Below are 25171 nucleotides of genomic sequence, written 5' to 3'. Positions count from 1 at the left end.
AGAAACAAAGGAATATATCGATGAATTTACTTGACTTGTATTATTTTTCCTGTTTCTCCTTTGACGTAGAAAACGTGGAATTCATGGTATTGGTGCAATTTGGAATTCTTCGACTCGTGTGCGGTCCGCGTTCCTTGCATATATCTGTTGCTCGTTGTGTTTATTCATTTTATCGCTACTGCGAGATTCTTGTAGAGCGGTAAGTTGTATCGTATTTGACGTTGAAATACCTATGTATACTTTTGAGAGTTATAGGTTGGAATTTGATGTTTCCTTTCAACGAGGATTCGATTGCTTCTGGAATTTTCTTTTTTGGGGTTTTGTTTAACGCTGATTTCTTTGCAATCTTTTTCTGGAAATAGTAAAAGTTCTATTTCTTTCGACTGCCGTAATTAAATAGTACTTGCAATTAAACGTAAACAACTTAACTACATTGTATTCAGAAATCATCAACGTAAATCACGTAAGTATTTATACGTCACGTTTTGTACGCGGTTTCTTCGCGCAGCGAAGATTTCAGCAAACGTGTCAAAAATAAACCTTGCGCGAAGGAACGTATACCCAGAATCGAGGAAATTTTACTTTGCGTTTGCCAACACATTCGAACCTTTACGAAAGCACACGAATCCAAACAGCGCACTAATTCTACGTCATCTACGGCATTTATAAACCTTACCAACTAGAACTTCCTCTATCACTTAATTACGCAATCCTTAATGTTTCTTTCTTTAAACCTCCTTATTCCATTCAAAAACTGCGAATTCGCCTGATATCAAAAGAACTTCCGTTCTCTTAGAAATGACCTCGAACGATCCAATTAACATAAAGATTCCACATTCGTTCCACTGCTATTCCTTCTCCACTGCTATTCGATTTCCAATCAGAAAACATAGAGTTGGTCTAACGCCTATCGCCTATCGCGCAATTAGTATCTAATTACATGGCAGTCGTGTTACAATGCATGAACTTGATATTCCGGCCGTTTTGTGACAGTAAAACAAAGTAGGAAAAAGTGAATAGCACGCGGAAGAAGTAAACGTAGACGAAGAAAAGGAAGAAGATAATGACGATGACGAAGAATGTGAAGTAAAAGAAGAAAAAGTCGAAGAGAGAAAAAAATCGTAGGATAACACGATGTTCGTGTACATTGACGCATATAAAATAGGTAAAGAAATATGAGAACGAAGTAAAAGTAGAGAAAAATGGAGAAAAAGATGAAAGACGATGATGGTGATGAAGAAAAAGAAAAGGACGAAAGAGAAGGGTAGAAAAGATCATAAGGCAACGTGGTGCCCATGCACATTCACGCGTAGAAAGTGCGCGTGCGTAGCTGCGCATATGACGCCTCTGTACGCGGTATATAAATGGCGTAAAGGCGTTTACGCGGTCGAAGGGGAGTTGGAGAAGAGGACAGTAACCCACAAGGAACGTTCTGTCTCATAAGCGTGGTGCGTTGCACTTAAATATAGTCGGTGCATAGAGAGGAAGATAGAGAAAAGTTCACGCATACGTATATGCGTACGTACCGTTGCGGTGGAAGAAAGATAGAAAAAAAGTGTAAGAGAGAAGTCGAGAACGCAATATAAATTATTGCATGAGTCAATCCTCAAAGTGCCGTATATTTTCAGGCGACGCGACGTTCGTTTCTCTCATCGTCCTATTATTCTCTTTTAGCACAACGGGCTCCCTGCTTGTTTGGAAGTAGTACACTCACGGATTCGAACGGTCGACAGTATAATAGTATGTTCCTTTCGTGGGCTGTTTCCTACGTCGGAGACGTTTCTTGGATCTTTCGCTTAAAATTCGATAATAGGAAATCCCGTAAGATATTTTTGCTTCGTGTTATATCAAGCGAAGTTTTGTACGATGTAAAATGCAGAATGTAAAATGCAGAATAAGGTAGAAATCGAGATTTCGATATTGCCCGAAAGAATTAAAGCGTACAGGTTTGGTTGATCAAGTCGATCGAACTTACGAATTACCACAGCCATCAATTATCAGAAACCGACATAATCACGTTAAATATCGTATTAATCGTTCCAAAGACGGAAACTTTATCGTCGATCGATGCATTTCGCAGTCGCATTAACCTGATCCGCCGGATAGATATCAACAAAGACCGATCTACCTGTGGTACGCGCGACCTCGCGCGTAGAACAAAACGATTGTCAGGAATTAATCTCCCTGTTTCTCGTTTTCAGTCCGTAACTGTCCGACGTCATTGTTTGACCAGCTTTTAACACGTTCAACTAGGCTTGAGCCGCTGATGGTTTAAAGTGCTATGTCGGCGCAAGACACCGTCGTGCCTCAAAACAGAATTGTACGTTTTTAACGCTTTGGACCGTGTGTCCTGTAACTGTGCTGCATTAGTGTTGGTTTTGTATTACAGTTGGGAGAACACTTAAAAACTCTGTTGACAGATGGAAACAAATTTCTGTTTTAAAACAGAAATACTCAAATTAGTGATAAAATTAACTTTCGTGCAATGGAATCCGAATAATGGTTTCGTAAAATGTATATGAATTCCGGAGAATGTAGTATATAAAGTTTTGTAGAAAGTACGGTATAAAAAATGTGAAGCATCGAAATTCTTCGCTTGGAAAAGTGAATATAAATACATATGTACTATGAAATACTATGAAACACTACGAAACATTATGAAAATATGTATATGTAGTTGTTATGAATAATTTAAAAACACGTAGTTATTTATATAAATAAAGAGATTTTAACGCATAAATTTCCTCTATCAGATGGTTTTACAACGTTTATACGTATGGATAACGATATCATTTTCTTACCATGTTTGAGATTATGGCACATTAAAAGACAATTTGTTTTTCGTTATCTAAGAAGCAGCTTTATTTCTTCCAAGATAAAATGGATATAGCGTTCAGATAACGTGCAAGATAAACAAATTGTAGCTGGATTATTTATGAATATATAAAAAGAAAGAAAAATACACTTTTGTAATTTAGGATAAAAGTTTTAAACCTTCTGCTTTAATTTACTTTTACATGAAAGTGTTGAGTAAATCCAAAGGTACCGAGTACTTTTTTCTTTTCTTTTTCTTTTTTCTGTTTTTTCTCGTTTCTTTCTTTCTTTCTTCTTTTTGAGTAGAAGGGTATATTTTGGAACATGCATAAAGTAAGTAGTAATATACACTCTAACGAACTCGAAAACCATCGCTTAATGTCGACCAAGGACGCAGATAAAGAAAAAGCAACAAAAAAAGTTTTAGAAGTTACTCATTTTTACATGGTTAAGAATGTTAGGTGCAGAAATTGATCACTTTCACTTACCAAAGCGCTTTCAACCAACCCCTTCCCCGATAAATTTTCAATTCCGATCATTACATTCCATCGAGTTTGGAACCAATTTTAAACCTATTACACTTACCTACATATTTCCCATCTCTCTAAGAAGCCAAGTAATCAATACGTATCCCGATGCGTGAATAACATAGGAATGCAACAGTTTCGCTAAGATATCGTAATGCCAGAATGCAAAAAGATCATAGTAAAGTTAAGCATGAGCTAACTCGTGATCAAAATCGTGCCGAGCACAACACGTTCTCGCATCTGTTTTTTTCTTTTTAGTCGGAATAGTACTGGCTTCGTTGAAATTTATAGTCGAACTATATCGTCCTATAGACGAATCACAAAGAACTTTCTCCAACCCGGACAAAATTTCTGTCTAATTGTACGTAATGAAACTTTGAAATATCTAAATTCAACGATCGTCTTAACTATTCCATTTTTCCTGTTTAATTTCTTGCGTCGGATCGGATCCTTTGATCTCATTTCGATAGAATTTTTTCTACTGTTTAAGTTTGAATGTTACCACACGATAGATGTCTCCTACAAAAAATGTAGGAATTGTCTGAGAGACGATGTATACGTAGACGATATGTCATCTATGTATACATGGAACGTATATGTATACTTTAACGCTATGATAGTCAATTAATATTAACGAAGCTGCTAGTCGATCGTACCAACAAATTTTCAAAGCGAAAATAGTTAAAAATTTCATCGATTCGTAGTCGTATTAAGAATCGTTTAGTGTACAGATTATATATATGAAATGGTGCTCTGCAAAAATTAGTGGAATTACAGTTTGTAGTGTTTATAGATTATCGATATGATTCACTGGCTACGTTGTAATTGCGTAGGGCTCTCGAAATCGCAGCGGCGGATCGCTCGGATTTATCGGGTGTTACGCAATGCCATCAATTTTGTTAATGTATTGCTCGCAAAGCTAACACTTGAATGTAGATAGAGCTGTTTGTGATTGAGGTACTCGGATAGATTGAAATTCGTTTTGTTGGAAAGGTGCAAGTTTTCGAAATATTCCAGAAATGTAGGATCTACATTTTGAAGAGCGGGGAACTCAGAAAAGGAGGAATGAAATGAAATGAAAAAGAATAAAAAGGAAAAAAAAAGATTCAAAGGTGGTAAAAATCAGTAAAAAGAAATAGAGAAATAGAAGGAAATGGAAGGAAAGAAAGGGGAACAGATTGGAGCGCGTCGCGTTCTGCCGACTGCAAAATAGATGAGACTGACTCCTCTGCGCGAGGTATATTTTGAACGTTGCGTGGCGGAAACTTTTCCAAAAAGACCGAAAATGTGCGAGAGTGCACGACCGCGCCAAAACTAAATATAACAGCCAGTCCTTTGTAGAATGCGCCACGATTTACTCGCTGCTCTCGCAGATTGGCGCCCGCGTACACCCAGAGTTATTTCGCGCTAATGATCGAGCCGACCCTTTCACGGAGAATATCCTGCGAAAAGGAGCGTGCGCTTTTTCTTTTTCTTTTTCTTTTTCGTGTCAAGTCGCAATGCCGCGTTTCTACGCCCTTTTACCCTCGAATATGATCGATCGACTAAACGGAAAGAGTATTTCATATCATGTGGAATTAACTAAGTTCCTCTATCTTTATCCTCGATTTTGCATAATTCGCTTTTCCAACTATAAACAATCCAATTGGCTCGTTTGATCGAATTGCACAAGAAGATAGAAGTTATCCGGCAGATGTATTATTAGAGTGACTTGACGAATCTCTAACTAAGGATCTGCATAATAAACTATTATATAGAAAGTTATTTACAGTCTCTCTGATTAAAGGTTATTTCACGCCCCAATTGCATCGTTAGAATACACGACATGGTTGTCTTCTTCTAACTAGAAATAACGAACGTTTGTCCCTTATGTTTCTACTGTATACGTTTTTGGTAACGTATTGAGAAATTGAAATAAATTTAGACAAGGCTATATTACAACTTTAAATGCTGATTTCCTATTTTCATTTCGTAAGTATACGCGTTTTGTTATTTTTGATGCAACTAAACATAATGCTTTAAAGAACGTTATCTATTTTGATATTAATACTTCAAATATTTTTCTGTTATCTCGTAATCAAATGCTTCAAAAAGCAAAAAAGCTATAAATATAAAATTAAGTAGAAAGTTAAACAAATCCGTAACACCTCGATTTCAACATTCGCCTAATTCATTATGTCCTCTTCGACTTTTCTCTCGCCTTAAAATTTTTTTTTAAGAAAAAACCAATTAACCATGACTTAACACGTACATAATTCATTGCATCCCTGCGCGGCAGTTAATTGTCTAATCAAGCACATGCTACAATGAATTTCTTCAAGTTCCTTAATTTAAGCGCATTGTTAATATGCGCAGATGCATAGCACACCGGAGGGAAAACGAATCGTAATGCATGTTCAGGATGTACGTCCAAGCATTCGCTAATACGTTAAAAAAAGGTTATTACAAAGACCAGAGGGACTGGGCTTGCTATCATAATCCATGTTAAATGGCGACTGCAGATAGTATGGATGGCATGTAGATTGAAGGTTTTAGGATCTTGATCGCGTTAAAAATGATGCGCAATACGCGAAAGCTGCTCGAATAAATGCATCTCTCACGATAGCGTTTCTGAAAAGCTGAATAGAGTTTAGAGTCGTGCATAGAGAATTGGAACAACATGATTTCATGATTTACTGAATTACAGCGAAAAGATTAATAATGAAACATTAATATGTATAAGAAATACTCAAAAGTAATAGCAAGTATCTTTCTTATCCATATTATCTGTTACCACGAATCTACAACTCAGTATTCCGCATTCCGTATACCTATATATGTGAGTATATGTAGAGTGCCTGTGACGCTTTTCATGCAACTTCGAAAGCCAAGATAGTTAATTGTGAAGATGGAAGCAAGTTTAGTTAGTTTTGGCAGTGGTTTCCTTACCATATAGAATAATAGTTGAAATTGTTGAATAGCTTCGCATTTCTTGAAAACCGAGTTACCGCATTACTCTCAAATGTAGCGCCCACTCTGTACTCCAGCTTATTTTCGTCGCATTCTCTCCAGATCTCAACTCTTTCGATGTTTGTGCCCGAGTATCTTTCGAGTCCTTCTGCTTAGAATGCCAATTGTTCGTGGATTCGTTATAAAACACTTTAAACAATTGTTATATCCTTAATATAAAATAAAAGTTCTAAGTTACTTAATATTAGTTAAAATTAGTTACATTTCGTACACTTTTCTTAAAACTTTCTTAAAACGTACAATTTTTTTGTTTAGGTAAATTAACCCTCGGATCGAGTCGGGATGCGGATATTTCTGTTGTTGGTACCGGCGTCGAGTCCATTCATTGCACGATTGAAAATAATAACGGCGTGGTCACTCTTCACCCCATAAATGGAACTACGGCAATCGATGGTGTATCGATAAATTCACCAGTGAGACTCGCTCAAGGTAAGACCTTGACTCAGATACGAATGACCAAGTATAAACTTTTGTAAACCTGCTGCTTGGTCAATTTACATCATCGAAATTAAACCTCATGTTTTGTATTTTATATTTGTATTTAATATTTAGTATTATATACTTCACGTACTTGGGATATTTCGCAAAATTTCGTCTCCTTGTAGAAAAAGTGTAATTTCTAAGTGTGTAAGATATAATTTGAAATCTAAAAATCTACATACCTAAAAATATATTAAGAATATTTTCAGATGACTATAAATGGGAATTTAACATTTCAGGTTGCATGCTGTCGATCGGTAGATCGAATTACATGCGCTTTAATCACCCAGCCGAAGCGAAACAATTACGATCGGTACTGCCACATTCGAGAATCTCCATGGCGCCTATAAGCTTCTCCCTGCCGGACAACCAGCTGCAGGAGAACTATCATTTGGAAAGAAAACCACCGGTGGCACCACGAAAATCACCAAGAAATTCCTGCTCGGACGAAGAAATAGGTTTCCTTGGAAAACTAACGAAATTCGAAATGTTATCGAAACAAAATAGAAACAATTGCGTCTCTCCAAAAGTGTTTCCAGCGGGTGCTATTACCACGAACGTGCCTGCCGATCAAATTCTCGGTCACTCGAGATCCTCCAGTTTAATCTCCCTAAAAAATGCCAATAATAATTCACCATTACAAAACTTAACAAACTTGGAAAGAAGTCGTTCGAACACGCCATCTTTTAATTCATCATCACCTGCTCATTTTCTCAATGCATCTTCCCCAGGTAGCTGTTTCGCCTCTTCCTCTCCTAACTATTATAGCGATGAGAATCGTCAAAGATTGGATATCAGAACACCCAGCAGATCCAATACGCCTAATCATCAGCATCAAAACATTTCATCGCCGAATCATAATCAGATTCAGATGTATTCAACCGCGGAATCCTACCTAAAAACCTACAAACCATACTACCGAGATAGCAATAACGAGAACAACCAAAATCCTCATATCCTTCAAACGATATCGAAAAACAATGTGAATCAGGGAGGTCTTATGTCACGAAGCTTCACCTGCCAAAGATCGAACGATCTCGACGACTTGACGACAAGGGATTTCGACATGAGTCAAAGTTTAATTGTTACCAAGACCACGACAACCGAGTATCTTCAGTTGGAAAAATTTGATTCGAATCCTAATATTTGCAACAGTCCCAGTAACGGGAATTTTTGTAGTGGAAATCTGAGGAGCGTGACTGGAGCGCAAGGTTTCGGTTCGAATCCGAACATCAAGAGGATACAGCCACCGAGTCCTGCGTTTAATCGTAATCCCAAGTACAACGAGCCGAAGAGAACCTTTGGACGGGTGAAGAGCCCGACTCCTAGCACCGGAAGTGGTTGCTCGCTGGAGGAGCTGCGAGAGAGACAGATTGACGCAGAGAATAAACGGAGGGAGGCGGAGAACAAGAGGAAACAGGCGCAAGAGGAGAGGCTACGAGAGCAGGAGGTCGAGAGGCAAGAGAAAATGAGACTCGAGGAAATCCTTGCCATGTGCGCGGAGTACGAGAGGCAGAGCACCGTTGAAAAACCGAGACAACCTAATAGGTGAATGGGTTATTTGCATTTTTTGCGAGAAGATTCGAACTTATCGTGAAACACTTGCAATTCTGTTTTGATACGTCATCTAAGACCGTAGTACGTTATGTTGCGTATATTACAAGCAACTTCAGGTTTAATCCCGCTACCCTTTTTTGGCGAGGAGTAGCTGCCTACTTTGGTTGAAAGAAAATAGTAAAGACAGGGACTGTTCTCATGCTATAGCGATCTTATTTTCTTAAGGGTGAATTCTACCATAAAGTGAGCTTTTTAACCCTTTTAGTGGCGACCAAAAGAATTGTATCTAAGCGAGTATTGTATTGTATTGTAGCGAAGAATACCGTACCAATTTGATGTAATTTGGTAAAGTTTGAGATAGAAATCATAAAAAAAAGTTAGAATGATATTTACAAAATTCAAAGAGGAAAATGGAAACAAAATAAAGAAAGAATAAAATAATGCCAATTGTATTTCAATATTTGTTGAAAATCGTACTAATAATACTTATTCAAAATCGGTAGGAAAAATGGAGAAATCAGTTTTCTTTTATAAACAGTATTTGCAAATAAGAAGAATCATCGTTTGATCATAGTTTGATGTAGAAAATATAAAGTATAAATACTGCATTCTCAATTATTTGTAACAAAATTTCTAATATTAAAACACAAAACTAAATGATAATACCATTATGCACAGCAAGCGTCAGGAGGATTACTTGATGCAAAACAAGTGATTCGTGTATAATATCACTGAAATAACATTTTAATATTATTATAAACATTTAAGATTATCCGGCTGCTGAAAACGTATAATACCTACTTACTATTTCCAACACAAATAATTTACTTAGCTTTGATGATTACTAATGTGTACAGCGTGTGATCCTTTATTGTACAGATTACAAATTGTGCGTGATCTTTGGGCACAGGCCCAGCAAAAATTTTACTCTCGCCCTATCGATGCAAGATTATTTTGTGAAACATAAGGAGATATTCTGTTCTAAACAGTATTATATAAACCTGTGATTACGGTCTCAAGCAAATCTTATGTCGAATTGTCTTATGACACAGGCGTATATACAGCCTCATCGCGGGATATAACGATTATAAGAAGTTAAACCCATAAACGATTTTTTCAATTTGTGGAACATCACATAGGACTTCTGCAGAGAAATCCAACCATTTACAACGTTTCATAAATTTATTTTAAAATATAGTTCGATGTATCGTTGTACGGCACTAAAGGGGTTAAGAGCTTTCGCTGATGTTTTTGACAATTTTTTACAAAAGTCTTGTACAACTTTTTCCGTCATCATTTTGTACATATAGTTATCCGTATTTGAGTAACAGTCACAAGTTTATTCTTCCTTATTTATATATTATATAAATCAATAATGATGATAATCTAATAACTAGCTTCTAATTTCAATACATATACGTACATCACTAAATATAGAACTAAATATAGAGGTTATATAGTTTGAAATCTACAACATCTTCATTTTCTTTTACAGAATCAAAACGAATGGCTCTCTACCACGAGACAAGCGACTCGGTTATAATTCACCTTTCGACAGCCCGAAGAGTCCATCTAAAAATCAACCACACTTCTCCTTCGACACGACGAAACAATCGAATTCAGCCTCATACGAGAACGTATGTGTGCAAAATTCAAAAATCATATTCCAAAACGGTAACTCGCCGAAAAATCGTCGAAACCAGACGTTAGGTCATACAGACAGTCAAACAGACAACATACAGAATCATCCACAAGCGATCACGCCGAACAACAATAACAACAGCCAATCCATGATGTGGCCAAACATTCATGACAACGGGGACCATAGTTTTTGCGGTTCGATCTCACAAGTTCGTAACTCGGGTTATGAGAATACGGCAATCGATGGATCGATGTTCAACAATAACGGTGGGAATTACACGCAGATCCTCGACCTAACGAAGGACACTTATGGAACCATCCAATTGAATGGGGCGAAGATTAACGGACAACCAAATAAGCATTCACGAAACTACGACAATTCGATAAACGGGAACATGAGCCTGTACGAGAACGTGTTGATTAATTCTGTACAGAACAGCAATCAAAACAATCATTCCATGCCAAAGAAGAATGGCCAGTTATCGAAATCGTGCGAGATGATCGAGAACAAGCTGGCAATATCTAACGACGACCTTCTAGAGGCTATCGAGCAGCTTTCCATGCTTTCCAAATCCAAAGAAATTTGCACGATTCCCAAAAAAAACAATTCGGAGAAGGACAACGCGAAATCGAATGAAGCAAAGGCTGATAAAGAAAGGAAGGAACTCGAAGAGGAGGACAGAAAGAAGTACATAGAATTTCTTCAGAACGAGAAATTGCATATCCTTGGTAATATGGATGTATTAAAAAGGAGCGTCGCAGATATTGAGATCCAGGAAGAGGAAATTAGTAGGGAGGTCCGTTATTTAATTTCTTTTTCTCTCAACTGAAAGATTTAACAAATTTTAACTATGCATTCTACCAACTTTTTAAAATCGAAGTTTTTTTTTTCGAAAAGAAAAATGTTGTTACCATCGTTAGTGTGCAGTAGTTTTCGTCTCTTTCCCATTTATCATCTATGAAAATAATACAAGAACTTATTTTCATATTATTACATTGTATATTATTAGGTTATGCACGCACTAGCGACAATTTGTCGCTCTCGATCACATCAATAGAAAGTTCAATTTCCTCTTCTTCTAATAACAAAAATATCAGCTTGCAGTCGCATCATCAGATGCGCACACACCCATCTAACTAAACGAATGCCATTTTCGTAAGTGACAGAAACATCGCGAGACAAATCACCCCCAGTGTTATAAAGGTATACCCTTTAGCATTAAATAGTACCGACAAATGAATAATTTCGAGTTTAAAGATACGAGTGCATTCGATGGTAAGGATAATCGAGAACTCGAACCTTATCCTCTTATCTACGTTTACTTTGGAGTTAAAATTTATTTACTTTTTCTTATTTCGCAATGAGATAAGGTATTATACTTTGCTCTTCTTGGTCTTGCTCCAGCTTACTCAGTAACGTTCAAACATTCGTGCATCAAGCATTTCTAAATAACAAATTTTAGAGGGAAAAAACGAAGAATTATGAAAAAGCTCGTTCTCTCGTTTTTCAAGATCAAATTCCTAAAACAAAGTTTAGAACAGGTTGATAAGAGAAACAATGGTGTATCGTTTCTCCTATAATATTCTTTAAGCATTAATTATGTGCATTTTGTGTGTGACAGCTCGAATTAGAAAAAGCACTGCTGTCTGCAGAATACGAGTCGGAATCGTTGAAACTCAGTCAAGACGAGGGTGAGAAGATAAAAGTACAGATGCGGATAAACGAACTGGAGAGACAGATGGCCGAGGATAACACGAGTCAAGCAAATTTGCAAGCGGAAGCAAAACAGAGAGTGCAAAGGGCTCAACAGACTTGTAACAATTTGGAAGAGGAATTGGCGAATTGCGTGGATGAAACCACGCAACAGAATATCAGCAAGAGACTTATGGCTCAGCAAGACGTCCTGGAGTCAGAAAGGAAGGCCTTTGAGGATTTGGAGTTTCATCATTTGGAAGAGGAAGCGAGCAAACTGGCAACCAGGGAAGAGTTACAGAGGTAAAAGTATTTCATGCACGATTCTGCTATTAAATTTCTTTAAATTCTTGTTGGTTTTTCATCCTTGTTTTACCTTCTTTATGATATATCTTTCATTCTCAAAAATAATTATATTTTTATATTACATTTTATTATATAATTATATGATAATTATATTATATTTTTATTGTCAATAAAGCTGCCTCGTATCAACTGTGCATGATCGATAGAGCCGATCAGTAACATAGAATCGATTTTATAGAAATTTTAATTGTTAAACTAATCCACAAAAGGGTTCTTTCACAAATTAATATATACTTTAGTATGCTAATTATATGGTGATTGACAATTGAGTCTAACATAGATTTGGCGATGTAAATGTCTGTTTTAGATACTTGAGCGAATTGACAACCAAAATAGAGACCAGAAAGGTTCGATTGAGCCACTTGGAAGCACAGAGATCTGAAGCAAAAAGCACAGCGACTAAAGATGCAAGAAGCCTTGAAAGGCAGAAGCTAACGCATTTGAAACGGTTGGAAGAAGTTAGTGAATTTGTAGATTATTTACAAAACAAGCAGAATATTTCAGTTGTTAATGCCTGATGTTCGTGATTTTTGTTTGATCTTGTCTCTTATCGTCATAGGGTCGAAACCGAGTTAGAGCGATTAACGATGAACTGATAAAATTAGCGCAGAATGCTTGCGAAAACAGAGACGAGAAACGATCTCCGAGCAGGGAAGACTTCGACAGGATCTCCAGGGTCACTACTGACTCTCCCATTGTAAACAATCAGGGCAGCTTGGGAAGGAAGACTATCGAATCCCTCAAAGAAATTGAGAGAAATCGACAGCTTCATTTAGCCAAACAAGGTAAATGGCTTTACAAATTGTATAGCTAAATGTGTTAAATAACAGAAAATTTATTTCTACGGACGCATTGTAATAAATAACAAAATGAATTTTAGAGTACACAATTGCGAAGAGAATTATCTAACAAAATATTTAAATAGACAATGAAACTTTTGATGCTATTAAATTATTTTCTACTTTACTCGTGTTACAGGCAGCCAAGTAATTTCAGAAGAAAGACGAAGAGTGGAGGAATTGAAACGAAGAGTTCAAGACGAGGTTCGGTCGCAGTGGGAAGAAAGAAAAATGAACTGCACCTCTTTCAACAGTGTTGAGTCAGGAGAAGAATCCTCTAGTTATTCAACGGGACCAGCAGAAAGGTAAGTCACATGTTCAATTACGCCGCCTTCATAGCCCAAATCACGCATTCTTTGCTTGTTCTCGTAATGATGCGTTTACAGCCGAACGAATTTACAGATGAACAAATGCTAGTTCGCTCCCCACTTTAATAAAATTAAAAAATGATAGTGAAAACGTGAATCCGTTCATTTTATTAAAGTGGAGAGGGAACGAGCATTCATTCCCCTGGTTTAAACGCACCATAAGAAAGTGAGAAAAAACAAAAATTGCATGGTTTGTGTTTGATAATCGCACAACAAAATCCTGAAAGTCTGAGAGAAACAACAGTAAGACAAATACGTTCTGAATTTTGTGAAGCGATATTTTCCATTGTTATCTTTCTGCAAATTCTAAATATAAGCACATTAAAAAATGTATGGAATCTAAACTGATTTCACAAACATTTGCAAAGTTTGCAATTCTTCGAACGATATATAACGGAAATATAGATAGGTAACTGATAAAACATTTTTGAACATAGATAACATGATTGCGTAACATTCAAGAAATATAAAAAATTTGAAAGTGTTCACAGTGTTGCTTACTAAGTGTACAGTATAGATATATTCTTTATACGTGTGTGTACAGTATACACGAATGACGAAATCGCCTCGTTCTGAGTGATCGTACACAATGTCACTTTAGCAATAGCGGCAGAACGTGTCTTATCTGTAGATTTAGTGATAAAAAAAAGTCCTCAATGCAGTTAACAGAAATAGGAAGCGCCTACGTTTTTCAATTAAAAATGATCGTAACTGTTCGACGGTTTTGGAAGATTTGCGGGAAGATGCATTCGCAGTATAACACGTCAACGAGAGTCGTAAATTCTCGTCTCGATACGATAATCGGCGCCACCAACCGATCCCCTATTTCGATGAAGATAATAGTGGTGGTTTGAATGATTGTAACATTGAGTTAACAGTTTAAATGTAACTCTTTATTTCCAACAACTTTTAAAGAATATAAGTGTCCGCGAGTGATGCGAGCGAGAGATGTAGAAGTGTCTTGAGCGAAGAGTTGTTAGCAAGTGATTTTCTGTGACGGTAAGGTTTGTAGGGAAAACTAGTGATGGGTGCTGACCGCTCCTCACCAATGGTCGCTTGCGGGTGGAAGTGACCCTTGAACATCGCACATTGTGCGATTCCCATGTTTTACCTGAATGAGCAATAACCCTAAGGAACGTCTCGACTTGAAAGATGTTTGTAGTAATTACTACAATGATCTTGACAGTAAAGCAAGAAATGCTAAATCTTATGACGGTTCCTTAGGATTATTGCGAATCCGAGTAAGTATGCTTATAGAGCTGGTGGCCATCTTGACCGAAGATGGATTATAATATATGGTAGGGTCACGGGACTTAACAGTAACCATTGGTATAATTTAATTTATCGATTTAACTGAGAGGTATAATTTGAGCTGTATACAATCGCCACGATTTTAAGTTAAAAACAAAAGATTTCACTTGTTATGCGTTAAAATATCGTGTAAATATTTCTGTAAATATTGTCAGACACATTTATATGTTTTCAGCATATTGTAGTATCCCGATCAACTAAATTCCGATGAACTACAGGTAAAAAACAATAAAAGTGTTGACGGGGCGAGAAAGATGAGAAATCTCTATGGGCCATATACCCGTGGCCCTTTACGACATTGGGTAATTAAAAAAGGTGTACTTGATCATGGGTCATCCACATCTGTGGAACACATGTACGTGCTTGGAATACCAAAACCGTGGTGTGAAAGGTAGCGGTTAGTCTAGTTGCGACTAGAATTGCGAGGGAGTTACGACAGAGTTGCGAGAGAATTGCCAGGAAGCTACGAGTAGTTGCGGGTTGATTGTTACTCGTGAATTGTGAGTCGTCAGTTGAGTCAAGTCGAGTTGAAATCATTAGTTGCCGAGTTGTTATGATCTGTTAATTTTAAGTTGTGAGTTGTGAATTATCAATTTAGTTGTCTTAGTTATATCATATTAGTGCATTAAGTTCACATTAAATAACCATCGTTTCCTGTTTAAATCACAATAAATAAATCTATAAAGATCACTGATCAGTGATTTCTACGATATTAGTATCGCTTATGACGAATATCATGTTTGTTAACACCGATCATCAATGAGTTAAACTCTGATTCTGACTAGTTTATGTTAAACATTGGCATTTTCTTTTTTTAAAGAAAAATGTGAGAGCACGATTTTCGCAGAATTAAAACGTACTCAAGACGCGGCTATCCGTAACATTTAATAGACCTTCACGTAATAAATAGTCGCGAGTTTTTCCTTTGTTTGTAAATGGAACGGGTTGTGCAAGAATTACATGGCGCACGTGATCTACTCGCGTCGCGTTACTTTTAATCGGGCAGTTTCGTGAAACTGGAATCCTATCGAGAGTAAAAGGTGTCGCAGCAGCCTTGATAGGTAAGGAGGAGCGACGCGAGGAAGCATCGGAATCGGCGTCGACGATCGTAGATTGTCTGGTTGATTACGCTGCCAGCAATAAAACGCTTTATCGGCTTGTCCCGCGCGTTACTTGGATACGCTTGGGTGGGGTGTTATCAAACGATACGGTATCTGTTGCAACGAGCTGCCTTTCCGCGGTTAGCTGACGCTGTTGACACGTCGTTTCCTCGTCATCTTACTCGTTGTGGTTAATGAAAGTGTACATTGAGTAGGAACTCTGGTAGTTCGGATAGACTCGATAAGATAGACGTTGCTTATTGCTAGAAGGCAGGATTTCGGTGATCTAGAGACAGATAGAACAAATATATATTATAGGAATCTCGCGAGAATCAGTGAAGAACATAGAGTTCTAAGTGACAAGCTTTGTGAGTTAAACGAGAATTGTAAATGAATGGATCTTAAGGCTTCGAGAATGTAACACGTGCATAGAGGATGGTTCTTGAAAGGAATATATGTGTTATACGGAAGCAAAACCGTTAGGAAAAGTTAAGCTCTAATCATATCGAGCTTTGATTCCACAGTCAAGAAATTTGTAAAAAGTGAGATTTATCGATTTAACTTCTGGATAGCTCATATGAGCGACGGATCGCGTAGTAACTGTCTTTGATAATGAAGAAATCGTGGGACTTTAATCACGATTGTAACAGAAAAGTTTGAAATTTTATTTCAGTGATAAGATAAACGCAACTCGAACGAAACATATACGAATCTGATCAAATTTTACAGGTATATCAATGGTGAAATACGTTTCGTGTTACGAGTATTTCCTCTTCTTAATTTGAAAATAAAGCAACAAACGATTCACGAGGAATAGAATTTCGTGGTAATGAATGGAATCAGAATTGTAAATGCAATTCGAATAACGTTTGTTGCAGAAGGACGCATCGTTGCATTGTAAGATCATAACAAAGAAAGGAACATTGCGATAATGCGAACACGATGGACCCAGCGGTATAAAGATTGATTTATTTGATAGGTAGTACTCGTAAAAGTGTATTGCGCGGCTTTAAGATTTATCGTGGGACGGAATCAAGTAGAAAGTCCAAAAGATCGATCGATGACCTAAAGAAATCGTCGGTGATAAATGAAGAGTCTATAGAAAACGAACACTGTGGAAAGAAGAAATATACGCAAAATTAATTAATAAATAATTAGAGATTCTTTGTCAGAAAGTTTTGTTTCAATTGCTTATTGGTACCGTATTTTATTGATTATATCATTATATTGACACCAAACTGTTTATGTATACCTATATACGTTACAGAACGATTATTGTTTTCTAAACTTCAGATTACATTGGCAGACCATAACTCTTGTTTCTCATAAGCAAACAGTCTCGATAACAGAGTACATATATGTTATAGAAATTATAATTATAGAAACAAATGTGAAAGTGCCAGAACTTTGACAGAATCATCTGCGTTTATAACCATGAGATTTATCAAAATATTTTTATCGACTCGAGTGAAAGTTAAAAATTAAATCTTATTCGGTGAGAAGAATTCTACAAAGTTCCAAAGAAAATTTAAAAAATTTACGACATACGTGTAGACGCAATCTCGCAAGGTTATTCCACATGCTGATGCGTACATGTTTCGAAGGTGAAAACGCAGTCAAGGAATCCATTTAGACGAAAAGCAAGGAAAAAGAAAGGAAATATTTATCGCTGAAGAACGTCGTGGTCTCGTGTACTCTAGAGAAAAAGAAGAAATTGATAGTAAAATGATGCAATTGAAAATTTGCCAGAAGTCGTGTTGAAATTGTGTTAAAGAATTTTCCTGGAGAAGGCACAGTGGTCGCATGAGTGATCGAGAGGGTGCGAATTAAAGGGAGGAGAATGCACGAGAATGAACGCAAGGGAAGTGGGTGCGTCCGTTTTTAACGAAGCTAGGTTTAGAGGATGCAGCTTGATTACTTTCCTAACCAGCAATCGCTTTTACATTGTCAGCAAGGATTGGCTTTACAAAAATTTTTATCGACCCTTGGAAACGCACTCACGCCAATTTCGTCATCGGTACTTGTGAGTTTAGAAAAATTTTGTTTTTACATTCTTTTTTCTTTTTTTTTTTTTTTTTAATTTTCATTGATTAAATGTTTGGTTGGTCGAGAAGATGTAGGAAATTTTAAGAAAAAGTGTTTCTAGTTAGAGGTCAACTGATCTTTGTAACACGTATAAAATTAACACAATTGTGTATTAGTTCCTTAGATAATTATACAATACTTATTGCATAACTAATGACGAAGCATTCTATGGCTTCTGAAAGTAATCGAGGCGTATATTTCAAAATAAATTCAATAAGATGCGTGGCAACTTGTTTATAATTTCTTACGAATTGTCCGCTGTTAATTCCTATAAATTAATCCATAAATTACAAAATTGATGTCACTCTTGTTTGCAGCACGTGCTGAATGTACGATCCTACCAAATAGAGAAGCTTAACAATTAAGATAAATTTAATCTCTTCGTTCTGTTCAAATGTCATTTCTCTCTCTCTCTCTCTCTCTCTCTCTCTCTCTCTCTTTCTCTCTTTCTCTCTCTCGCATCTTATACTCATTTATCAAAAAACTTCTATTTCAAATAGTTTACTTAAATTTCGGCAAAATATCCATGAGAATGCTTCCATTTAAACGACCACTTTATAGTATATTTAATCACACCTCTTAGTCAGAATTACAATTTAACAAATTCGAAGATAATAACCTTTCTTCGTCAAACCAATATACCAGAAATATATTTTGAAACTTACTCGTATGTATTATAACCTTTACTCCTGTACATTTTTACAAGAAAACGATAAAATAGTCATTTTAACGAATTCTCCTCTGCAATAAGGTAACAGAAGAGACGATTGCACCTAACAGGATCACCCTGTATATACTTCTCTCTCTCTCTCTTTCTTTTTGTCTGCTACGGCTCCACCTCTCGACAATGACCACATCCATGGACACTGAGAGCTCGGCAAAAGGAGCAAACAAAATGAAAAAGATGACCCTGTTCCTGGGGGGCCAAGGACAACGTCTCCATAGCAACGGGATTGAAAAGAGTGTCGTCGAGTTCGGTTGAACATTGTAGAAGAATTAAATGCTATGCTGGTGGCACCGTCGAACCGGTCGACCGAGTCACTTTGTACTTGTTAGGTTTTAATAATACCTGCTGCGGCTATGGCCTCGCTGGTAGTGGCGATCCTCGCCAGCTAGAAGAGCCTGCTGCCTTCTCTGGCTTTTTTCGCGATCTCGCGTGGCTCAAGTTTACGGGACGGTGTTCGATACGCGAAACAAGAATCACTCGAAGATCACATCGGTGATTACGTAAGATAAAAACCGGTGATATTCGATGCGGTTGACGTAAATCAGTTGGAAGATGCATTACTCGTGTGGTCCGGTTACCACGGTGCTTATGGCTGCTTCGAATTCGTTGCCAACCAACAATCCAATCGTTTATCTCGTTCCATTTATTTTCTGACTTTCTTTGTAACTGTCGAAATACTGTAGAAATCGTTGGTCGAAAATTTCCTATTGTTCCCTAGTTAACGATGTATCGAATCGTTCCTGGTTCTGAATTAGTGCTGTAAATTATTAGTGCCTAATCCATCGCTTAATTTCCGTATCGATGTGATTTCGAATTGTTTTGCGAAAATTTTCACCGCAGATATTATTGTCAATGCCAGTTTAGATTCTTTTGACGTGTTCCGAGATGTGGGAAAAAAGTAGACATATTGCTAGTTTAAGTAGACATATAGTTTGAATATGAGTGAAAAGGATATATAGGAATATACTTTATTTATTTGTTTTTTTATTATTAAAAAAATGTTGCGGCGTATCAGAGTTTATTTGCTTTTGATGCAATTATACGATGTTAGAACGGCAGAATAGAATAGTACAGAAACAATACGAACAAACAAAAAGATAAAATAGATACATGATTACGTAACTCCGATGTTATATATGCTATTATAGAGGATTAATTATAATCTTAATTCGGCTATAAAATAAATAATCTCAAGGCAACTATGTATATTTCAAAGTCAATTTTAAAATCGATATGAATAGGGAAGTAACTAACTGTAGAGTGTAAATACCGCAGGCACAATTTAATTTAAAGAATTGACGTACAAATTTTCGTTTATCCTTGTCATTACGAATAAATTGAATATCTTTTATCAATGCGATTTCGATGACCATTTGAAAATAAAAATCAATTAACGACATTAAATTTATAGTGGTAGCGGAAGCAGCGACAGTGCAGAGGGTGGAACCAACGAGAAATTGTCTGCTAGCAAACTTTCGGAGCTCACGTCATCCAGTCCAGGACCTTCGAATAATTCCTACAGTCTGCTCCAAAATGATAACGTGAGTACATAAAAAGGTCTTTCTGCAAAATTTGCTTCTTAATTAGCTTTTCTATAATTAGCAGCTGTTAAGGTGATGTATTCTTAGAATACTAACTTTTCAAAAACATAGATATATGTATGTTCAGTCAGGATGAAAAATATCGATTGACGATTAATGAACTTTTGCAAAGATTTATTCTATTGAAAATGGAATGAAAAATGGTCTTATACAGAAAAATTTGATCAGTGAAGATGGAAGGGAAATGCACATTTCCGATTAGGAAGTACTTATTAACAGTTTCGTGGCATTCACAATTATTAAAGCTTGATGAGACGGTTAACTCGAGACTAAACTCGTGACCGTGACACAGCAATTTCTCATGAACGTTTAAAGCTGGTTCAGGGTAAATTAGAGGAGACGCATATTTCGTCTAGATGCCAAGACTTTCATGCTTCAAGAAAAATGTGACTCATCTTCGCTAACGAAATGTCGAAGACTTTTGACGGGTCGAGTCGCGTTCTACTTTGTATGAAGGGAGTAAAAAACATAGTGAAGAGAAATTTTGTTACGAATTTGTCTGAACATCGAAATTAAGTCAGGGTCATTTGACAAAATTTCAAATGAGTCGTAGTTCTCTTTGCTCCACGATTTCGGCTTTCTAATCGTTGATAGCTTTGCCAAAATATCTACCACTACAATATGTTAGATAGATCATATTTTTAAATATTTTGGAGCATTTCAAGTGGAGAACACTGGAATGAGATTGTCTCACATTTGATTTTTTATATTAAACTTGAATGATAGAATTCTAACCACGTCGATTAGGACAAAAATGAAACAGAAAATCAAACAGATAATATTGGTAGTATACATATGTATATAACAAAAAGAAAAATCGATAATTATAGGAAATTCTGTTTCTTATCGCTACTGACGAGTTTCAGCTTAAAAGTTCTATCGTCAAAAAGCAAACAAAAAGTCCTGTCGCTATATTTATCTACTGTTCATGCCGATAAAAGTTGAGTGGTTAGTCATCCGATGAGATGTTTATTCACTTTAAAATTCGAATCAATTTCTGGTTTGGTTTGTGTAAAATGCGTTGAAAACAGACTGATGGACAAATAAGTGCAGTGGAGTGAGAAATTTGGAAAATTTATGAAAGCTGTAGCAACTACTTATTGCAAATCATTATATGTATAGTCTTTCTATTTCAAAATTACACGAATTTAAATCATTAATTATATTTAGTCTATATTCGATCAGTCAATAAATTTATAAGTATTACTTTTTCATAGCCTGTTCTTTAATTCATACTTTTTATCAATAGCATATGTTTTATAATTTTTACAGAAATTAGTTTCCAAAATCGCCAATTCATTACTTATTTCGCTTTTTACGATCGTAGCTTGTTTGGGGTTTAATATCCATTATATTACTTAATATTAATATATTAATACATTAATTCAATATTATTTAATATACAAGAGAAAATGGAGAAAAGCACAGAATTAACAGCAAACGAGTTTGTTATTCGAAAAGTTTTGAAAATGAGAAAATTGATCGTGTATGTCAAACTTACTCGATCATTTCAATCATCCAGAACATTCACTTAGACAGCCTAATTTTAGTAATTACGACGGCGACCACTGTACTTAACGGATTCAATGAAATCATCCGGGGTCGAGGAGTAGCTTTATGTCATGTCTTTTAATGAAACGAAGACAGATCTTAAATTACTCGCACACTAAGAAAAGTTTTAATACGGGAAACTTCTTTCATATAAGGAATTTATAATATGCTATTAAAAAAGAAAGATTCATGGAATATTCAACTTAATTTCTTACATTTATAACCATCGTTGGAATATTTCAACTTTGCAAAAATATAAGTGCAATGAGGCAAGTATAACCACGATGTGAAATTTTTCATCGAAGTAAAAGCTCATAAGATAAATATATTTATTTGGTAATCGTTTAAAGAAACGTTATTGATTGTATTATTTATTTTTCTTTTCGTAGTATGTGCATTCTTTTATATTATTTATAGATTAAATTAATTTCCAGACTATTTTTCACATTCATTCATAAGAATATTTTCACACGCGATACATTATAATCTGTTCTTTTGACATTTATACGAATCACGATATGCACGAATCACCGTAAGTATTAGTGTAAAATTTTTCTGATACGCGGTTTTAATATTTATCATCTCTTATCAGCAATTCACGTGCAGTACGCGATGCAGTTCGCGTTGCTCGCATACGAGCAGTGCTCATTAACGCATAAATATACACGCGAGACTTGTATCGTGAGAGCTGCGTGTACACATAAAATTACTGTATAATCATGACATGTTTATTGAGATTTTCAGACGAAACTTCCGGAATAGTGTAGTATGTCACGTTGTTTCAAAAATGTCGCTTTAGTACTATCAAAAACAGGTTTCGAGTATTAATAAGACGAAGGTTCTTGCCTTTCCCATGTCGATTATTTCTCCCGATAACGTGGAAGACGTCGGACAATTCCTTTCGGAAGTTACCGTAAATGTATACCGCGCAGTGAATCTGGTCTGGACTAGGTGTTTAACTTGCCAATTTCTGGATAGCTGTAAATGCTTTCTGAATGTTATAGTCGTGCTAACATCCTGTTACAATACAGATTTCATCTTTTAGGATATCTGTTGATTTCATTTTATCATTTCATTGCACGAGCTCTTTCTAAAATAGCTATGTGTAAAGTAACGACCAGGAATCCTATTTTTATTTCTATTGGATAATAAGAAGGATAATGCCAAAATGACGAGAATCTCTTTTGCGTAAATTTATCTCTATTGGTAATATAATTAGTAGTTTGTATTTTTATTTGGAAAAGAAATAATCGGGTCCTTTGTGTCTCTTTTCTTTTAGTTCAGAGTTAAACATTTTTCATTCTCAACTTTTATCATTAAATAGTGTTCCAAAAATGACTTCGTGATTCCTTTAGGATCACAACTTATAGGAATTTTAGATCATCGATACAAATTTATCAATCATCCCCTCAGCAACTTTCAGGAAATATGGATACTCGTCAAACATCAAACGATTCTTTCTACAAACTTACTGTCAAACTGTTCAAACATGTCGTATCTCTAAATTTAAAATCATATTTTCAAAACGATCGACGAACATTTGTATACTCGCAACGAGGCCTGATTCGAGGAAGATGTAATTCCTCCTAACAGGATATTCGAAAAGCGTCACAATCGCAAGGGACCAGGCGACGTCGAGTTTTTTTTTTTTTTTTTTTTTATTTGTTTCGACCGAACCCTGAAGAATTTACTTCGTCTACTTCTTCGCGCGGACGAAGCAGTTTTACGGTCGACCGTAAGGAATAACACGAATCGCTTCCTCGTATGTGTTCCACGAACTCGTCGATTTTCGCATGCTTCCTTTGTCGACTCGCCGTTTCAAATAGCGAAAGGTCTCGAGTGTGACGACCCCTTTTTTCCGCTGATGGAAACACGCTTCTTATTATCAACAGTATACACTTGGATTTCAACTTCTTGCCGAATGGTAGAATTTCTGCAAATTTTGAAAGGACGATGTGTAGTTTCATACGAGTTGAAAGATTCATGTAAAGACTGTTTGCTCTAATAATCTTCGAGATCTGTTAGCTGTAGTATTTACGATAAGACAACGAAGAAGAACTGTATAATTCGTATACGTTGAATAAAAAATATCAATGCACAATGTCATGCGCACGAAACGATTTTATTAATAAACGAGTCTCATTTTCGTAATGGAATCGTGTCTTTCACGATACGTAGTTTACAGTGCTGAAGAGAAACACGAACTTCCGAACGCGTATTTCACAAATATCCGCTACATTCTGGAGCGAACGTTTTCGTCGCCAGCTGTGTATTTTTGCGATGATACTCGCATATCTAGGACTCGAATGACTCGATGCGTCAATGTTGCAAAATCGACCAACGTCTATATGCGAATAGAATTTGCGAATTGACCATCGCTATCAACTTCAATTGCAAGATGTAATTTTCCTCACAAATTCCATTTTCCTTTAGCCAACATTTAATATGATTAGAAAAAACTTAATTTATTTTTTACCTACGTTCAAAACATGATAATATCGATATATCCATACCTTTTAGAAAAAAGCTTTTCGATTTAACAGTAACTCGTGATGAATTGTTACGAAACAACAAAAAGAATTACTTTTCAATTTGAAATGAATTTCCTGTCGATCTTCCTTTTATTTTTGTCGCGTTATTGATTTAGGCAGCTCAGCGTTTCAATCTGTACGAAATTTTTTCAGCCTTATTTTCGTTCCACCTTTTTCAATGATTCATTGTCACGATTATAGCTATGCGAAAAGAAAAATGTAACAAATGTAATTTAATCGTACGCATAATATACGAAACAATGGCCATATCGTTTTTACGCGATTCAAAGGCGAGAAAAAAAATGATAGAAGTAACAACTCTCTACAACTTTGCTAACAACTATGAAATTAAAGTATGAAATTAAAATGAAAGTACAAGTATTCTATAAATGTCGATCTAGCATTTTTACAGTACAAAAAAGATAAAGAAATATACTATTCAAAATCTTAAATGTCCCAGAAATATGTATGTCGTATCTTTTCGCTATGAAAGTGTACTATTGTCTAGCTAACTAACCGTCATTTCGTCATTACGTGATATTTTCATACATTACTAACAAAGTCTAGAAGGTTCTAGATATGTATTCATAAATTGCATATAAAGATACGACTATTGTCGACTGATATCTTTTTTCGAATGATCACTATTTTTCGAATGACATTTCAGTTTTACTCGAAATCTTTTAATGATCCTTCATTGAGCATTCCAAGACAATAAAATCAACAATTTTTGCAATTTCCACCCACGTTAATGCGACTCATATTTCAAATCTCTTCATCTTCGCTAAGGAAAAGGAGAAACGAGAGAAAAAACGAACAGTGACATCGATTCGATCAAAGAACGATAAACGAAAATTGTTTTCGCTGGTTTACGACTTACGCAACTCCGCAATACTACGTGAACTTTTTCACGGCAACGCTCGATGTCAAATAAAATTCACATAAAGCCCAGTGACGCAGATTCCTCAAAT

General features: G+C 36.0%; 1 protein-coding gene across 6 annotated transcripts in view; it reads left to right on the top strand.

Moving 5' to 3' along the window:
• LOC132908325 (pleckstrin homology-like domain family B member 1) overlaps positions 1–25171 on the top strand; it is a 58977-nt gene that overhangs the window by 28611 nt on the left and 5195 nt on the right. Inside the window, exons 1-11 of one of the 6 annotated variants that reach the window (XM_060962253.1) lie at positions 1378–1557; positions 1629–1740; positions 2202–2320; positions 6606–6779; positions 7070–8378; positions 9883–10825; positions 11651–12024; positions 12395–12545; positions 12647–12872; positions 13066–13231; positions 19929–20058. In XM_060962253.1, coding sequence (XP_060818236.1) covers positions 7075–8378; positions 9883–10825; positions 11651–12024; positions 12395–12545; positions 12647–12872; positions 13066–13231; positions 19929–20058 — 3294 coding nt within the window. In that variant the 5' untranslated portion in view covers positions 1378–1557; positions 1629–1740; positions 2202–2320; positions 6606–6779; positions 7070–7074. Of the gene's footprint in view, positions 1–1299; positions 1558–1628; positions 1900–2201; positions 2321–6605; positions 6780–7069; positions 8379–9882; positions 10826–11650; positions 12025–12394; positions 12546–12646; positions 12873–13065; positions 13232–19928; positions 20059–25171 lie in introns of those variants that run through there. The other 5 variants (XM_060962252.1, XM_060962251.1, XM_060962255.1 and 2 more) reach the window with 5 other exon arrangements.

Source organism: Bombus pascuorum, chromosome 6, assembly GCF_905332965.1.
Source record: "Bombus pascuorum chromosome 6, iyBomPasc1.1, whole genome shotgun sequence".
Classification (NCBI taxonomy): Eukaryota; Metazoa; Arthropoda; class Insecta; order Hymenoptera; family Apidae; genus Bombus; species Bombus pascuorum.
Note: the sequence above shows the minus strand (reverse complement) of the source record. Positions and strands in the feature narration are given on the sequence as shown.